General features: G+C 32.0%; 2 protein-coding genes across 2 annotated transcripts in view; one reads left to right on the top strand and one right to left on the bottom strand.

Moving 5' to 3' along the window:
• Positions 1–290: 290 nt before the first annotated feature.
• On the top strand, positions 291–7,054 carry LOC127707332 (uncharacterized). The gene is made up of 6 exons (XM_052211848.1): positions 291–492; positions 1,653–1,733; positions 2,525–2,762; positions 3,209–3,295; positions 5,901–5,978; positions 6,433–7,054. Exons 1-6 carry the CDS (start codon positions 311–313, stop codon positions 6,736–6,738), a joined length of 972 nt encoding a protein of 323 aa, XP_052067808.1. The 5' UTR covers positions 291–310; the 3' UTR covers positions 6,739–7,054.
• Positions 7,055–11,190: 4,136 nt separating this feature from the next.
• LOC127707338 (uncharacterized) overlaps positions 11,191–16,814 on the bottom strand; it is a 43,126-nt gene continuing 37,502 nt past the window's right edge. The window contains exon 7 of the mRNA XM_052211851.1: positions 11,191–14,935. Within this exon, the coding sequence (XP_052067811.1) occupies positions 14,337–14,935 (599 nt within the window). The 3' untranslated portion in view covers positions 11,191–14,336. The remainder of the gene's footprint in view (positions 14,936–16,814) is intronic.

Here is a 16,814-nt window from a genome sequence, read left to right as displayed (position 1 = left end):
ATATGGTCAGTCGGAATGGCTTTCATATATTATCATCCATAGATGATGGATCATATGTTTAGTACTCCTAGACAACATTTGCGTATTTTTGAATTTTTACTTCCATGTAGGTCTAAAATATGAATAGGAAATTAGCAGACAACTATTTAATTTGTTTATAGTTTTCAGACATAAGTAAATAATTGTTTATTTTGTTTCTAATTTTTTAAACATTATTTTTTTACCTCCATCAACCGAAGAAGTTAAGGTTTGAAAACGTTATACCTATCTGTGTTATTGTTACAGTAAACTTCGAAAACAGACAAAAGAAATGATGCATGCTACATCCCTTCTAACTAACTACTGTACAAACGTGATGAAGTTTTCCTTGATGCAGGAGGATGATATATTGGAAGCTCTGAGAAAACCAATGGTGGACGATGATGAATTATCAGAGTTCTATCATAGTATCTCATCTGTTGGACATTCCTTCTCAAAACTGAAGAGCGAGATGTAAGTGAACAATGATTTCTAGATATGATCAGATATACAGGATGAATGAAAAATAAAATGACTCATGCGATATTACGAGACTGTGCATTGTCCTCTAGATGACTGTTGATGTATTGTGTTGTAAGGTTACTGAAGCATTAACGTAATGTACGCCCTATCTTTCATTCAGATATTCAAATTAAGGCTATAGAATATATCTCTGGGAGACAGTGGTAGTCCAATAATTCAAAAAAAGGTACTCTTAAAGACAATAAGATTCACATACGTTTTTCGTCAATACACAAATTAAGTTTCCGAACAATATTTCAAGCTCTAACCACAATGAAGACTGGGGAATAGAAAAATGACCATTCTTTGGTCATCTTCCGACCAGCAGTTAAACTCTTGCCAATGTTGGGCGACCGTTTGGTTGTGTGGGATGTAAAAATACACAACCACACCCCGTTAGAATGGGGAAGTGAAATCCTATACCACTCTGCACGTTAAGAACCATTGCAACACTTCTTTGAGGGATCCGTTCGTGGCCTGTTGCAAGGTCCATATCCAAAAACCCTCATTTTCCAGTGGCCTTTCAACTTTCCCGCCCTTTATACCAGTCAACTGCTATTACATGATATATCTTTTGTATTTATTGTTAATTTGTTTTCGTCCTGAAACTGCATGAAATATTTGCCACTGGACATTAAGCAAACATTAATTTTCCAATCAGTCAAGCTCAAATCGACACCCAGTGTATACAAAGCGTCTTAACAATTAACACAGAATTAATGCTGATTGGCAATTTTCACTAGCTGATCTTATCATATGATTTAGATGTATCTTCAGGATTGCATATTCGTTGAATAAGTTTCATTAAAAGTGAAAACTCAATTTCAAAAATACTTAACATGTACATTTAACATCGGAGTAGTAGTTAAAGATTAAAATAACTTTATTCGTAAAAGGCATATTCTACACCGGCAAAATTTCCGTTTTTAGTAGACAATTATACTAAACAGTAAAGAAATATAGAAACACAACCACAGGCATAATACATACTCTTTTTAATTTATTAGAATTAACAATTGTATTTTATATATAATAACATGTATTATGTACACATTGACATTATCAATAAACGTTATACATGATCTGCAATAAGTAACAAGTGTATATTGTAGACTGAATGTTGAAAGTACTGATATGGGATCCTTTGAAGACCTCCAAAACAACACTGATGACACAACAAGTATCCAAACAAGGTAAATAAATATATATTAATTAAAATGATATGTTCACAGACATCAATTAGGCAACTATCTGTTTTGAATCAACTCAAATCGTTGTACTATATTAATTTTATGAATACATTTTACCTTTCAGGATTTTTTTTTAAAATATATTATTCCATAAATATATCTATGATAACAAACCCGTCATAAAAGAAGCAAAGAGAAAAAGCACAAAAGTAAACAATCACCATATAGAACAATGTTCCAATCCTCGAGTTAAAACGAATTAATGATTTAACGCAAAAGATGTTACCAGTAGTGGACTGGCGCCTTTTTTACACTGTTCATCCCTACAGTATGAACAGTCAAAACTCAAATACATGAATAAAAACTTAATGAATATAAAAGTGTATATAATTAGGTATGACTTATCCAAATAAACTTGAATATTGGTACCACAACTTTCCTAAAACGTACTTCAAAAATTCAACAAATCATAGACTAAAGCAATAACCCATCAAAGGTATAATGTAACATACTTATAATTTGGTACGACAGACGCGAGTTTATATTTAAAAAGACTTCTGTGGCGCCCAAATACGTAAAGCAGTTATTACTACACAAATATATCTGTTATTTAGACATAACACAGAAAGAACGTTCATTTTCCAAAAAGTTTGAAAAGCCGCCATCTGTTATGCGTTTAAAATTCCCAAGAGAGGTTATATTATAGATTAGATCATCTCTCTCCTTTCAACTGTATTGACTAATTTCTTTGATATTCCATGAAAAGTTTCAGCATTACCATTTTTATTCCACAGGATGTCTATTGAAACTGTAGCCAACCACAGCATAGCAGAAACTGTTTCAACTACTATCCATGACAAAGTCAGCGAGTTACCTCCCATATCACAGAAGAGTAGTAGACCAAACAGCATTATTTACATGTACTCTAAATTGTATGATAACGAATGGAGTGATGCCTTGGACATGCTTACACAGTCTGGAAAACGATGGGCTATGGACCTCGTTATAAAACATCTATACATAGTCATAAAGGTAAACTAGCTTTATCATTTGTTGTGTTTTACCAAGTTTAAAGCCATAAAATATGAAATATGTATTACTTAGAATTTAAATTATTTTACCAAATACAATACATGAGTATATTTCCTATGCGATTTTTGTTGTTGTTTGTACATGTATACTAAGGGGAAGTTTTGAAGGTGTTTTTATCAAAGTTTATTTTATGTTGCAATGACTCGTCTTTTTTAATATTGAGGAAGATTTTACTACCGTGTGCTGTTCGTTGCTGAACAATACACTTTTGACTACAAAATTCTAACAATTTTGCATATTTTGGGTAAATAAATGCGTATTTTCAATTATCATGCTTACTAAATTTGTTTTCAATTGCTTTAATCATACTAGTACTGCATTTCCGATATTCTGTTAATTCTTTGTTAATGAAATGTGCTATGTAAACATGTGTATGTGTATTCCAGGCTTGTTACAAAATATGTAAACATATAGAAGAGCAACAACTACAAGATCTGATTGACACAGTGTTTCTCTCAAATAATGGCAGAAGGGTGAGTTTATGACTAAAATCTAGATATTCTTGCAACGATACAGATGAAAAGAGAAATTTGCAAAATAAAGTGATGTGATGTGATTCCATACGAGACAATTATTCAACAAAGAGAAAATCACGTGAAGGTATAGTTTCTATTTAACAGGTTAATAAAAAAAAGTTAATAAAAGGTTATTCTATATTATATGGCATTTTATTCAACATATCATCTTTTGGAGCTAAATCTCGTCTTTTATTATTAATCGATTAGACAATGTCCATAGCTTTAAAGTTACACCTGTTTATATAAGCTCATGCATGATCGTAAAGGTTGCAATTCTGTAAATATAGACAATGCAATTTCCCATAGGAACTCCCTTTGCGGCTAAAACTGTGACACTTTTACTATGAAGTTTCGTGAAAAATAATATCCTAGAACGGAAAGTTTATATGCACTACTATTTTATTCAAAGGTCAAAATATAGGGCTGTGCGGCATATTTTCAACATTTATATGCCCTGAACTTCTAAGAGTTTAAACTTATACTAAAATTCTATACTACCCTTACCTCCATTTTTGGACCTCCTAAGAATTAAAATTTAGGCGCTACCATGTTTTTCTATACTGGTTACATTCCCAAGTGATGTCTCTATGAAATGAAACACAGAGATCATAAATGGGAACCAGTACGTTAACAAATTAACATATCTATGAATATTATATATCTCCCCAAAAGAGGCGTGGTTTGAGAAACAGCTGTATTTACAAAGTGCAACCTATACAAACATTTATTCAAATAGAAAACTCTCTAAAACACTTTTTCTCACAACAATACTTATTTATCAGAATTATAGTCTAAAAGAAATCACTGCATATACTCTAAGTTTCCTTTTACAGTATATTTTATACCCCTACCCCTGTTTCAATTTTTTAAAGAATTTGAAAACAAGACTTTAATTATTGCCAGCTTACCCTATGTGCATGTTTTCTGACATGAACTGTCTAAAACCTGTTTGAAATTATTCTGATAACAAATTGAAAGCATTTTAAAATACTATAAATGTAATGTTTAGTAGGTAATCATTCCAACATTCAAGATTATACAAAGTATCCAATCCTGCCTGTGTCTCCAGTCCACATCTTACTGTATGCCTATTTGTCAATGAAAGTTCACAATTTCTGCCTCAAATGGTCAGTTTAGAATTCATGTTACAACAGTATCATCCCTAACCATATATCTAACATAAGTCAGTTAATATATGAACTAGAAGTGTTTAAACAAAGCCATATTTGCAAAAGTTGTATTTATGAAGATATCAGTCTGGTGCATAAATGCACTAAAAGTTTGATAGAAATGACTGCTTACATCTGATTTTTACATAACTTCCTAGCATAGTTATTGTTTTCTTTACAAAAGACCTTTAAAATAATAAAAGCATAGCATTTAGAAGTTAAATTATCTGTTTTATGACCCAGGGGGAGGCATTTTTCTCTGTTTTTTGCCCCTGGGGCCTCACATTTCCTAAATTTTTTCCCTGTTTCTAGCAATGTGGAATATTTGGTACATATTTAGGATAGAACACACCATTGTTAGTTTTATTGAGGTCTTTTTGTAATTCTAGCTTGTACTTTTTATACCGCAGTCACAAAAAAGCACATTAAGGTGTTACGGCTTACTTTTGGGTTATCGATAGGACAAAAACACCCCACCAAAAATATTTAAGAAGGATCAATGAGTTGCAATGACTGCGAAGAGTAAATATAAGCACTTCTAAACAATTTAAATTACAAATAGGCATAAATTATGAATTTACTTTGAATTCAGGGATTTAAGTAAACAATGCATACTGTAAACTGTGAATTTATGCTGACTCATCATAGTTTAGGCCTAGGATTTTCTCAATCTTCATAAAATATTTATAAAACTTCATATTTGAGTAAAATTCTTCAAAATCTCTGAGATAAACAAGATTTTGTGAAATTCTGTATGTTCTAATTTTTAACCCTATATAGGTTGCAATTCTGTAAATATAGACAATGCAATTTCCCATAGGAACTCCCTTTGCGGCTAAAACTGTGACACTTTTACTATGAAGTTTCGTGAAAAATAATATCCTAGAACGGAAAGTTTATATGCACTACTATTTTATTCAAAGGTCAAAATATAGGGCTGTGCGGCATATTTTCAACATTTATATGCCCTGAACTTCTAAGAGTTTAAACTTATACTAAAATTCTATACTACCCTTACCTCCATTTTTGGACCTCCTAAGAATTAAAATTTAGGCGCTACCATGTTTTTCTATACTGGTTACATTCCCAAGTGATGTCTCTATGAAATGAAACACAGAGATCATAAATGGGAACCAGTACGTTAACAAATCAACATATCTATGAATATTATATATCTCCCCAAAAGAGGCGTGGTTTGAGAAACAGCTGTATTTACAAAGTGCAACCTATAGACTGAATATGGCTAGAAAAAAAATCAACCAAGAAGTGTTTTGATTGTTTACTCCGTCTTATTAAGAATAGGTGATTTTTTTTTATTCTTTTGCCATTTGTTTCCTATGAATTAACGAAATACGCTTTTATGTTATTAATAATATCATTTCGTCTTCCAGCTCCCTTTAACAGATATTAAGGCAATAATGGATTTACGTAGACGAATAGCAGTTGATACAGCCATAAACATCAGACAGGTATCACTCTTTAACGATGTTTTTATTTTCAATTAATTCTTTTTGAATTAATTTGTTTTTAAAGCTCTTCAACTTCCTTACAAATCTGGCCTTCTTCTGGTATGATTCCAGCGCCAGTGGAGAGTATTTTGTAGAAAAAATACTGAACACTAAAACCCTAAACAAAAGAACACTGCAAAACTTTCTTAATGTGATTTATCATCTTGAAATTAACTTATAGTTTGTCAAAATGAGCAAACATAATGACATCATTCTTCAAATAAGATGATTGATTGTTTAATGCATCAAATTTTAACTTGATCTTCTTATGAATGTCCTGAGATACGAATATTTTGTTTTAAAGAGAACTCGTATTTATTCACATAACATTTATGGAAATTTTGTGAATGAATACTAATTGATCTATATCTCTTCCTGATGATTCGTACACATGATTTTTATTTTTCTACCTTAGAACATACCAAAGATGGACAAGTTTCAATCAGAGCTGACCAAGTGTTCATTTAAAAAGGACAAGTTACTTAAACAAATATACGATACTCCTTTTTACGGTAAATGTGTATACTTATGCTGGTGTATGACCTTAGAGGAGCCCCCATTGTGTTTAGACAAAGAACCACCGAAAGGATCAGTCGTTGACAAAGATTTATATAGAGAATTTACCAAGGGAGGAAAAAGAATTGAATATTGTGTATGGCCACCATTACTTCTTAAGGAGGATGGCGAGATTCTAGTAAAAGGAATTGTACAAGTTCGTTGAGTAAATGTACATTCAGACGAGGGAATACTACCAAATAAAGCTAATAAAAAAGTACAACGTTATCCATTAAATGATATAGATAGCCCCATTTCCAATTTGAAAGATAACATTTTTTTAATTACAAAAAGAGGAACTACTTGAAGTCTTGTTGAAATGCTTCCTGTATGATACAAGGCAGTGTATTTTCTATAAATTCTTAGACTAGTTTATTTCCTTCTTTGTTTCTCCCAATTACTTCCATTTGTGCTTTATCTTTCAATGAAATTATTTGAACCTCTGGTTAATGAGAAGCAACATACTTTACCAATCTATTTTGAACACACGAACCAAAAGCAAGAAGTTCATGAGCTACTGGCAATTGGCAAACAGGTGTATTGATAACAAAAGTGTTTCATGCTTTACATGTATAACCTAGCAAGTCTAGACTCGGTCACAGTAAGGACACAATCGGTTGATTACAAATGTAGACTGCTGTCTCTAAATATAATAGATTGTTTAAATAAATCTTTTCCAGAAATTTCAATTGACAGTTAATTTATATTTGGATAATTGAAAATTTTCTTTTTTTCTTTCAAAGAAGTAATAACATAAACGGTATCAATTTGATTTATTGCACCAGATGTGATTTCGACAATTATGTCTTTTCGTTGATACTCCAGGCCAAACGTTTTGAAAGTTCCAAACCTAATGCAAACGTTGAAAAGCTGATTAAACAAGAAAGGATCAATATTAACCCAAACCAGGACGACAGGGAATCAGGGCTATGCATGAGGGAAATGCCTTCTTTATTTTTAAATGATTTAGAAATAATATAACAGCAAATTTAAATGAAACACTATACAAGTGTGTATAGGTTTGATCCAATTCAATTTTAGCCGTCGTATATGATGCGACTGTCATACAAGTGAGAGGTTTATGACAGTTGTTATCCATTCGTTTGATGTGTTTGAGCTTTTGATTTTACCATTTGATTAGGGACTTTCCTTTTTGAAATCCTCGGAGTTCAGTATTTTTGTGATTTTACTTTTTTGTAATTATCTTTGATTTAGATAAATATGAAATTAAATGTAAGTTATTAACATTCTAATATCATATTATACGATCCTTATATATTGTATACAAATGTAGGGGAGAACAAGCAAGGGTCAGTCTCACAATATTGTAGTAAATCATTGCTACTCCACGAAATGGAATATAACTGAATAAACAGGACTAACCTGTCTACGAGATCTGCTTGTAATTGGTTTGAGTTTTTCGTTGTGAAAATCGATTCTGCAGATTTCCATCTGATCTAAATATAAAAGATGTCCCTTATGAAAAGAGAAAGTTTGCTGCAACCTTGCGGTAAGTTTGCAGAAAATTTGCGGCAATCGTTTCAGTTCGCCAGAAGACCTGAAAGTCGTTCACCAGTGTTCGCCGCTAGCAGCGACCTTTCGGCGAACAAATGTAAAAGTTTGCCGCAAGTTTGCCGCAAGCTCTCACCTTTCTTAAAATTGAAGGAACTTTGTAAACAGACTTTACAGTAGGCCCCAAGTTTGCTGGAACTTCGCCGCAAACTTTATAGCATGCCTTTACCGTTAAATGTAGCTTATATCCAATACTGAGTATGCTCCATGCACTAAAACAAACTTCCTGCTTCTTTAAATTTGAAATAGGAGGGAAGTTATAATGTTGGTGTTTTCATGTAAAAAGGAAATGGATTTTATATATAATAGATTTTTGTGTTATATATGATTCAATTCCTGGAATAGGCAATGAATCATTGATCATCTCTCTGTAAGTCATTTTTTTGCATGTTAATTCGTTATTATTGGTACAAAATTTATGTGAAAGAACCCCCATTTTTGAAAATAACAATTGTGTTACTCCCTTACTGGCCTTAGAAATATCATTACAGTTGTAAACTTAAACTTTGTGTATAATGATGTTTTGCAGGATTTGTCTTCTAATCTGCAATTTTATATATGCATTAACATAAAAAAAATGTGTAAATACAATTTTATTTCTCCTTTTTAAAATTGTGAACATTTTCATGAATGTTTACAGAAAAATAAAACTTAAATCTGAGATCAAATTAAAAAAATATGACTATATGTAAAAAAAATTGTAATACTTTATTGTTAAACCACATTTGATTAATATTTTATATAATTTTACGCTTAATTGGTATATAAAGTATAAATGTTGTCATGCCTAAATCCCAGTTTCTTTATAATTGACCATTATAAAAACAGATTTGTTCTTGATTTTTTCATACATATGAATCTGTTAAGAAATTAATCAACTCATTCTGAATTCTGCACTGAGTAAATTAATAGATATACCTCTAAAATATATATATTTAGTTTTCTGTTGGTTTTTTTTGTGGTCACAATTTATATTTCTCTCTTTCTTTAAAAATAAAATTTTGATCAGCAGGTAAATAAAATTATTGGTCATAATAGTTAATACAATTCAAATTTGATCCCTATGTGCATGCATGTGTTTTGAATGAGACGTACAGTTTTGAAAAAGAATTAACAGAAAGGTTGCCACAAGGCATCATTAGCATATTTGATTTGCCGGAAGATCACCACAAACTATATAAGGCTATCAAAGTTTGCCGGAAATTCACCACAAAAAGTCGCCAGAAGTTCGCCAGAAACTATATAAGGCTATCAAGTTCGCCAGAGGTTCACCACAAATAGTCGCCAGAAGTTTGACACAAACTAAATAAGGCTATCAAATTTTGCGGCAGACTTTTGCATGGTAAAGGGTCGCGGTGAAGTTGCCGCAAACTATTTGCCGCAACCTTACCGCTTTGTTTGCGGCAAATCTGCGGTAACAGTTCGCCAGAAGGCTGACAAATTGACAACACTCAATCAAATCTAACAAGGAATTATACGGAGCCCCATAAATGCCAAAGATGAAATGTATAATATTTGTACGCGCGACTTTAAATCTTGTGCGCGCAACTTTTAAACTTGTGCGCACAACTTTAATTGGGGGCTCCGTAGAATCGTTTTGTCTTATTTGATTTGACCAATGTTGTCCACTTTGTTAAGAGATTTTGCAATTCTAACTTGTCACTCTAAATTGAATCTTTCTTATCACGATATCAGTTTTGATGGGGTTGGGGTTGCTCAGTCTTTGGTCGTTTCACCGTCTTTCGTTTTTGTCATGGTGATGTCAATTTCTGTTGGAACCATGAGTTATGAGGTAAAAAAGTATTTTATTGTTTCTTGTCATATTTTGTGAAATTTTTTCAGCTAGATAAAAGAAGATAGCAATAAGTAAATACACTTTGAACAAGAGTGCACACGCTGAAATGTCTCGCCTTCTTTACTAATCATTGATATTATGTTGATAGTCCTAAATATAAAGCTTTATTACAACTGTCACATAAACTTAACATTAACCAAGTAAACTAAACATTGACCAATAAACCATGAAAATGAGGTCAAGGTCAGATGAACCATGCTAGGCAGGCATGTACAGCTAACAATTCTTCCATACAACAAATATAGTTGACCTATTGCTTATAGTTTAAGAAAAACAGACCAAAACACAAAAACTTAACACTGAGCAATGAACCTTGAAAATGAGGTCAAGGTCAAATAAAACCTGCGTGACTGACAAATAGATCATAAAATATTTCCATACACCAAATATAGTTGAACTATTGCATATAGTATTAGAAAAAAAGACCAAAACTCAAAAACTTAACTTTGACCACTGAACCATGAAAATGAGGTCAAGGTCAGATGACACCTGCCCGCTAGACATGTACACCTTACAATCATTCCATACACCAAATATAGTAGACCTATTGCATACAGTATAAGAAAAACAGACCAAAACACAAAAACTTAACTATAACCACTGAACCATGAAAATGAGGTCAAGGTCAGATGACACCTGCCAGTTGGACATGTACACCTTACAGTCCTTCCATACACCGAATATACTAGACCTATTGCTTATAGTATCTGAGATATGGACTTGACCACCAAAACTTAACCTTGTTCACTGATCCATGAAATGAGGTTGAGGTCAAGTGAAAACTGTCTGACGGGCATGAGGACCTTGCAAGGTACGCACATACCAAATATAGTTATCCTATTACTTATAATAAGAGAGAATTTAACATTACAAAAAATCTGAACTTTTTTTTCAAGTAGTCACTGAACCATGAAAATGAGGCCAAGGACATTGGACATGTGACTGACGGAAACTTCGTAACATTAGGCATCCATATACAAAGTATGAAGCATCCAGACCTTCCACCTTCTAAAATATAAAGCTTTTAAGAAGTTAGCTAACGCCGCCGCCGCCGCCGCCGCCGCCGGATCACTATCCCTATGTCGAGCTTTCTGTGACAAAAGTCGCAGGCTCGACAATAAAAACCGTACATTTGAGTGGATGAGAGTTTTTTTTTATTTAAAAACGCATATTCACTAGTAAATTAATTTTAGTCTGTAACGATCATTTTGATCTTAACATCATCTGATAAGTCTGCACAATAACGCATTAAGTCATTTTCAGTCTTTCAGTTAATTTGATGACATTTTTTTATTTTTCAAGATGAATCATGAGAAATTGCATAATACAGTAATAGACACAAATTATAAAAATTAAGAAACACTTGTAAACTTGATCAAGTTAAAAGGATATAACAAAATATATTACGCTTGATTTTGTGAATTAAGTGGCGTTTCTAACAATTGCTGCTTCTGATCTATTTAAACTTTTTGTGCAGATGTTAAGAAACATACAGAGTATATGTTAAATACTCCATCCCACCATATTTTGTGGGCAATATGTCTTACATCTACATTTGTATATATAGTATTTTAGTAACAGTGGTAAACAAACATCTGATAAAGTGGACTGGTATAAAAACCTATGATAAAGTGGCATGAAGACATAGAAGTCAGGACTCTACTTCGTCAAAATTATGTCGGCATTACGCCAGCTTATTTTTACAATCGTAAAAATGGAAGCCATTGTAGGGATGACGCGCTGCCAATTTAGCTCTGGAAAACCGATAAATTTATCCAAATAGCACCTTTACGATCCTTATATGCCAGTTGTTTTTTAAAAGAATAATGTATCGACAAACTATTGAGCAACATTTAATATACTTTTCTGCATTTAGTCAACTTAAGGTTTATCATAACCTTTTGGCTAATATGGCCGTATTTACACCACAAATTTTACTCTGATCACAAACACACCTGTGCACCTGGAAAAGTTTTAAGGCATGACAAGAACTAGATAATTAAATTTTAAATGCATTTTATGTTTCAAAAATATATAAACTTGTCTGGATTTTGCTAATCATTTTTTTTATTCCTGCAGAAGGTGCCAAAATAAACTAAGTTGGGAAAGTTCGAGAAGCTCCCCTCATATAATAAATGTTGTGAGTAGTCTTGATTTTTATTTAAAAAATGGATAATAGATGGACAATAGACATCTGCAAACAATAGTTGATTTAAACTGTGTAACTGTGTGGACCGTATCAAATGAAACTCATGTGTTTGTTTATTTTGCTATCTTCTGCAGACTGGAAAAAATGTATATCAAAATCTAGGTAAGTTTTTAATTTTCTGAAACATAGACTACATAAAACTTTTATATATCCTGCCATGCCTTAAAACTTTCCTAGATGGATCATTTTGTCTGTACTCATAGTAGATTTTATGGTGTAAACAAGGCCATATTTTGTTAATTCCTTTTGATGAACCTTAAAAACTATTGTCCGATCGGTTGTCAGGGTGAATTTTCGCAAGTTCAAAAACAGTTAAAAAGTCTAATAAAAAATTTCGTCGAAAGGCAGACTAAAAATGTTCAGAGGTTAATGACTAATAACTGAGATAACATACACCAAATGATGTTTTTTTTTAAAGTTATGCATTTTAAAGTTCCACTTGTAAAGTCTGTCGTCAAGTACTCTTAGTAAAAGTTTGTTTTTCGAACACACATACTCTGTTGTTATGACTCATTAGAAAGGTATTTCACGGGACCGATATATTTCATTTTTATTACTGTGAGTGTTTAATGTTATAAAATCAAGCTGTAGCCTAAATATATAAAAATGATAGAAAGTCTATAATTTAAAAAGTTTACAAATGTCTCGAAGCTCCATACTATAATTTGAGTAAAACACGTATATACGATGCATAAAATCCTAAATTATGCACTCTCATTAAACGATGTTTAAATGGTTGTATTTCGTAGATGTCACATGCGTTTCCATTTATTTTTCATTAAAGCAATTCTAAAATTAATTTCTGTATCTTATAGGATGGAACTCTACTTCATTCATCAGATTTATTGGATAAGTCTATTTGTTATTTCCAATATAGTTTGCTTCACGAAAAAAAAACGGAATAGGGCAAAATATTTGTTTCTGAGCCAGGCTTTACATATTGCTTTTATTTTTATGAAATAATACATTTTTGTCTAGTACAAGAAATTTTTAAAGTGCTCCAGTGCCTTTTATAGCTGACTATGCGGTATGGGTTTTGCTCATTGTCGAAGGCCGTACGGTGACCTATAGTTGTTAACGTCTATGCCATGTAGTCTCTGTCGGAGATTTGTCACATTGGAAATTATACCACATCTTCTTATTTTTATATCCATACTTACTTATCAGAAAATTTTTATAGGTCAAGGGGATAATACAGAGTGTACAATTATCACGCACATTTGTACTATATTACTTATTTTGGTAAGAACGATAACAACTGAAGCAGTATTAAACACATGAAGTGACATGCAAGTACAAAGTGTTTTTATGATTTTTTGCATTGAAATGAGTCGACGGGATGAAGCTCGGTAGGCGTAATTTCCAACGCCAGTTCTAGCCTCAAAAACCTTTTGTCAATGTTTTATGTGGAAAACAATTTGGTCGTACTGAATCACCTCCTCTCCAATAGTTTTGTTTTTAAAGATTCATAAAATAAAAATCGTAATGCGTGCCAGAACGTTTGAAATTGAGTCTCCTTCCGAACGCCACATAGATTACTGAAAATCCTACACAGAAAAGCAGAACAGGAACTACAAAGAAAGTGATTCAAAATGAATACATTTTGGTTGATATTAAATTGTTAACTAGTTGTTGAATGCATTAATGGTATAACAGTATTTCAGTTCCTGATTTTATAAAAGACATTTACATTGCTCCATATGAATGCATTTGTCCATCTATAGCTAGTTGTTTTATAACAATTGTTGTTGATTCTGGCGTTGACACTAACTACTGGATATGATTTAAATCGCTTAGCTGGTTAGGAATAACGTGTCAATGTACCTTGTCCCGTCTGTTGAAATATTATATTGCCATGTTTACAGAAATCATGTTTGATTTTAGTTTTAATTAATCTATTTCCATACTAATCAAATTTACTGCACAAAAAAAAAACATTATGATACACAACATATCACACAAAGAAGAAATAGTTGAAATGCATACGGAATGCACATCTGGATGAACCAATCAAACATTGTTAAATGCGTTAAAAATATTTCAAAATGTGGTTATCTTCCCAATCTTATGTCCTCTGGAAATTGACTCTTTATTCATGAAAATTGCTTAACACACTTTCAAAAAGGAATCATGCTTGAATATTGCTTTTTGTGCAATTGATCATTTCTTCAATGTTTTCTTTTTTCGGAATTTCACCCGCAATTGCCTCAGATATGTCGATGATTAATTTAGAAGTTTTATGTTTGTTTTTCTTGTGCACGTCAAAAGCAGAGTCTACTAACGTATAAATATCAAACGGAATCATCAGGGCGCCAATAATACCGCTGGGCACGTGCAGACTAGTTCCAGTTACTCGTAAAGCAGCACCGGTAATTCTGATTCCAGCTCCAACTCCTCCACCAACAAATCTTGCAGCTGATTCAACATTTGTTATACTTGTATTTATGAGTTCTTCGGTGGTTGTCCAGTTTAATTTGCTAATGTCTGATGCTTGTCCATGTGCGAAAAGCATCCAAAAGCGTACCCATTCCGGAAATTTCTTTTCTAATGTTCCAATGTCTTTCAACTTTTGCCCTAGTTCCAAACATCTTTCTTTGATATATTTAATTCCTGAGGAATATTTTGCCAATTCGACCTCTGCGTTTGTCTTTGTTTTTTTTGACAGAACGTTATCTGCAATAAATGACCCCCCAACAGTGGCTCCACCTAATCCAGCGACAACACCACCTGTCAATAATAGTATATGCAAATTATGAGATTGATAAATTTATGTTATTGTTGTTTGTTGTTTATGTTTTCGTCGTTTTTCTTCTTGGCCATGGTGGCGCTGTCTGTTTTATAAAATTTACGAATTTTGATTACCCCCTTTTTATCTTGTATCTTTTTTTTTTTTATCTTATCCATGGTTATCTGTGAAAGACACTCGGTAAAAAGTAAAATAAATAATGATTTTCATTCAAATGTTTGTAGAAATAAAATCAATAAATTATAGCTCCCATAAAAGCAGCAATCCTTTTCAAACAACACCCTGAAGACACCTAAGCTCTCGTATAATATATACACCCTTTATGCATAATAAAAGTGCTTGTGAGCAAAGAAGGGTAAAGATTGCTTTCATATTGCATTTTTTTTTTAATATAAAATAAAACATTGCATTGAATTATAATTCGTTAGGTCAAATTTGAGTTGATGTTATCTTCCTTTGTTCATGATTGTACATTTGCGTCTATTTTTATAACAGATTCGAACACCATGAATTACTTATGTAGATTTCAATAAAGAAATTTAAAGTTTTCTTAAAAAGTATGGAAATGAAAAGTATGGGAATTCAAATACTCATTATATTGTAACTTGAATATCTAAGTATAACATATCACTTATAAATTGTGTGAAATTGACAAGATAGGATCTAAAGAATGATCACTTTACTCCACTATTTTGTTTGACATATCAAAGGTAGTGATAAACATTGGAAAGATTTAGATATAAAGTCAGTACATCATTTAAATGTTTGAAGAAATAAAATCAATAAATTATAACTCCCATAAAAGCAGCAATCCTTTTCAAACAACACCCTGAAGACTCCTTAGCTCTCGTATGATGTATCAACTTGATATATACACCCCTTGTGCAAAATCAAAGTGCTTGTGAGCAAAGAAGGGTAAAGATTACTTTCATATTGCAATTTTGTGAATATAAAATAAAACATTGAATTGTAATTTGTTAGGCCAAATTTGAGTTGAAGTTATCTTCCTTTGTTCATGATTGTACATTTGAGTCTATTTAATTAACAGATTCGTACACCATGAATTTCTTATGTAATTTCAATATAGAAAAGTTTTCTTGAAAAGTATTGAAATTCAAATACCCATTATATTACAACTTGAATATCTAAGTATAACATATCGCTAATAAATTGTGTGAAATTGACTAGATAGGATCTAAAGAATGATCACTTTACTGCACTATTTGGTTGAACTATCATGGGTAGTGATAAACATTGAAAAGATTTAGATATCAAGTCAGTACCATCATGCAATCTTTACCCCAAAACTGAAACTTATGCAATGAGATATCTTAGCAATCCTTTTGGCGAAAATGATTAACCTAAATCAACCACGATGTCGATTCGATATTTAAAATATTCAACATAAAAAAAATGTTTATGGAATATCCTTCATCAGATACGTTCACCATCGATACCAAAAGTTTGGAAACGTGAAACTTTAAGAGCGTTAAACGAAAAGTTTACAAAAAGTAATATCCAAGCTTTAATTGTATAAGCAGTAAAAGCGTATCAAGTATATAGTATTTATTTAATTTTCAGTGGGAGCGATGCGAGCAACAAATACAACACTTTTCAAATATTGAAATTGGTTATCAAAGGTACCAGGCTTATAATTTGATACGCCAGACGTGTAAGAAGTCTGCATCTTACTAATAAAAAAAATAATCGACTATCACCAATAAAAGGACCACCAAGTGAAACAAATAGTGTGTCATTACAAGTTAGAATATTAAAAAAAAAAACACTATAAATTGCATGCTTCCGAAGCGCTTTTCTAGATTAACATTCATCAGGAATGTCCATAGCCGAATATTTGAA

Source organism: Mytilus californianus, unplaced genomic scaffold (genome assembly GCF_021869535.1).
Source record: "Mytilus californianus isolate M0D057914Y unplaced genomic scaffold, xbMytCali1.0.p SCAF_65, whole genome shotgun sequence".
In the NCBI taxonomy this organism is placed as follows: Eukaryota; Metazoa; Mollusca; class Bivalvia; order Mytilida; family Mytilidae; genus Mytilus; species Mytilus californianus.
This window is presented reverse-complemented; position numbering and strand designations above follow the sequence as displayed.

Excerpts from the sequence above, each read along its gene's own strand:
- LOC127707332 (XM_052211848.1), top strand. The coding sequence starts at position 311 with ATGATGCATGCTACATCCCTTCTAACTAACTACTGTACAAACGTGATG. Across the intron at positions 493-1,652 it reads TCAAAACTGAAGAGCGAGAT|ACTGAATGTTGAAAGTACTG; the intron begins GTAAGTGAACAA and ends TGTATATTGTAG. Across the intron at positions 1,734-2,524 it reads ACAACAAGTATCCAAACAAG|GATGTCTATTGAAACTGTAG; the intron begins GTAAATAAATAT and ends TTTATTCCACAG.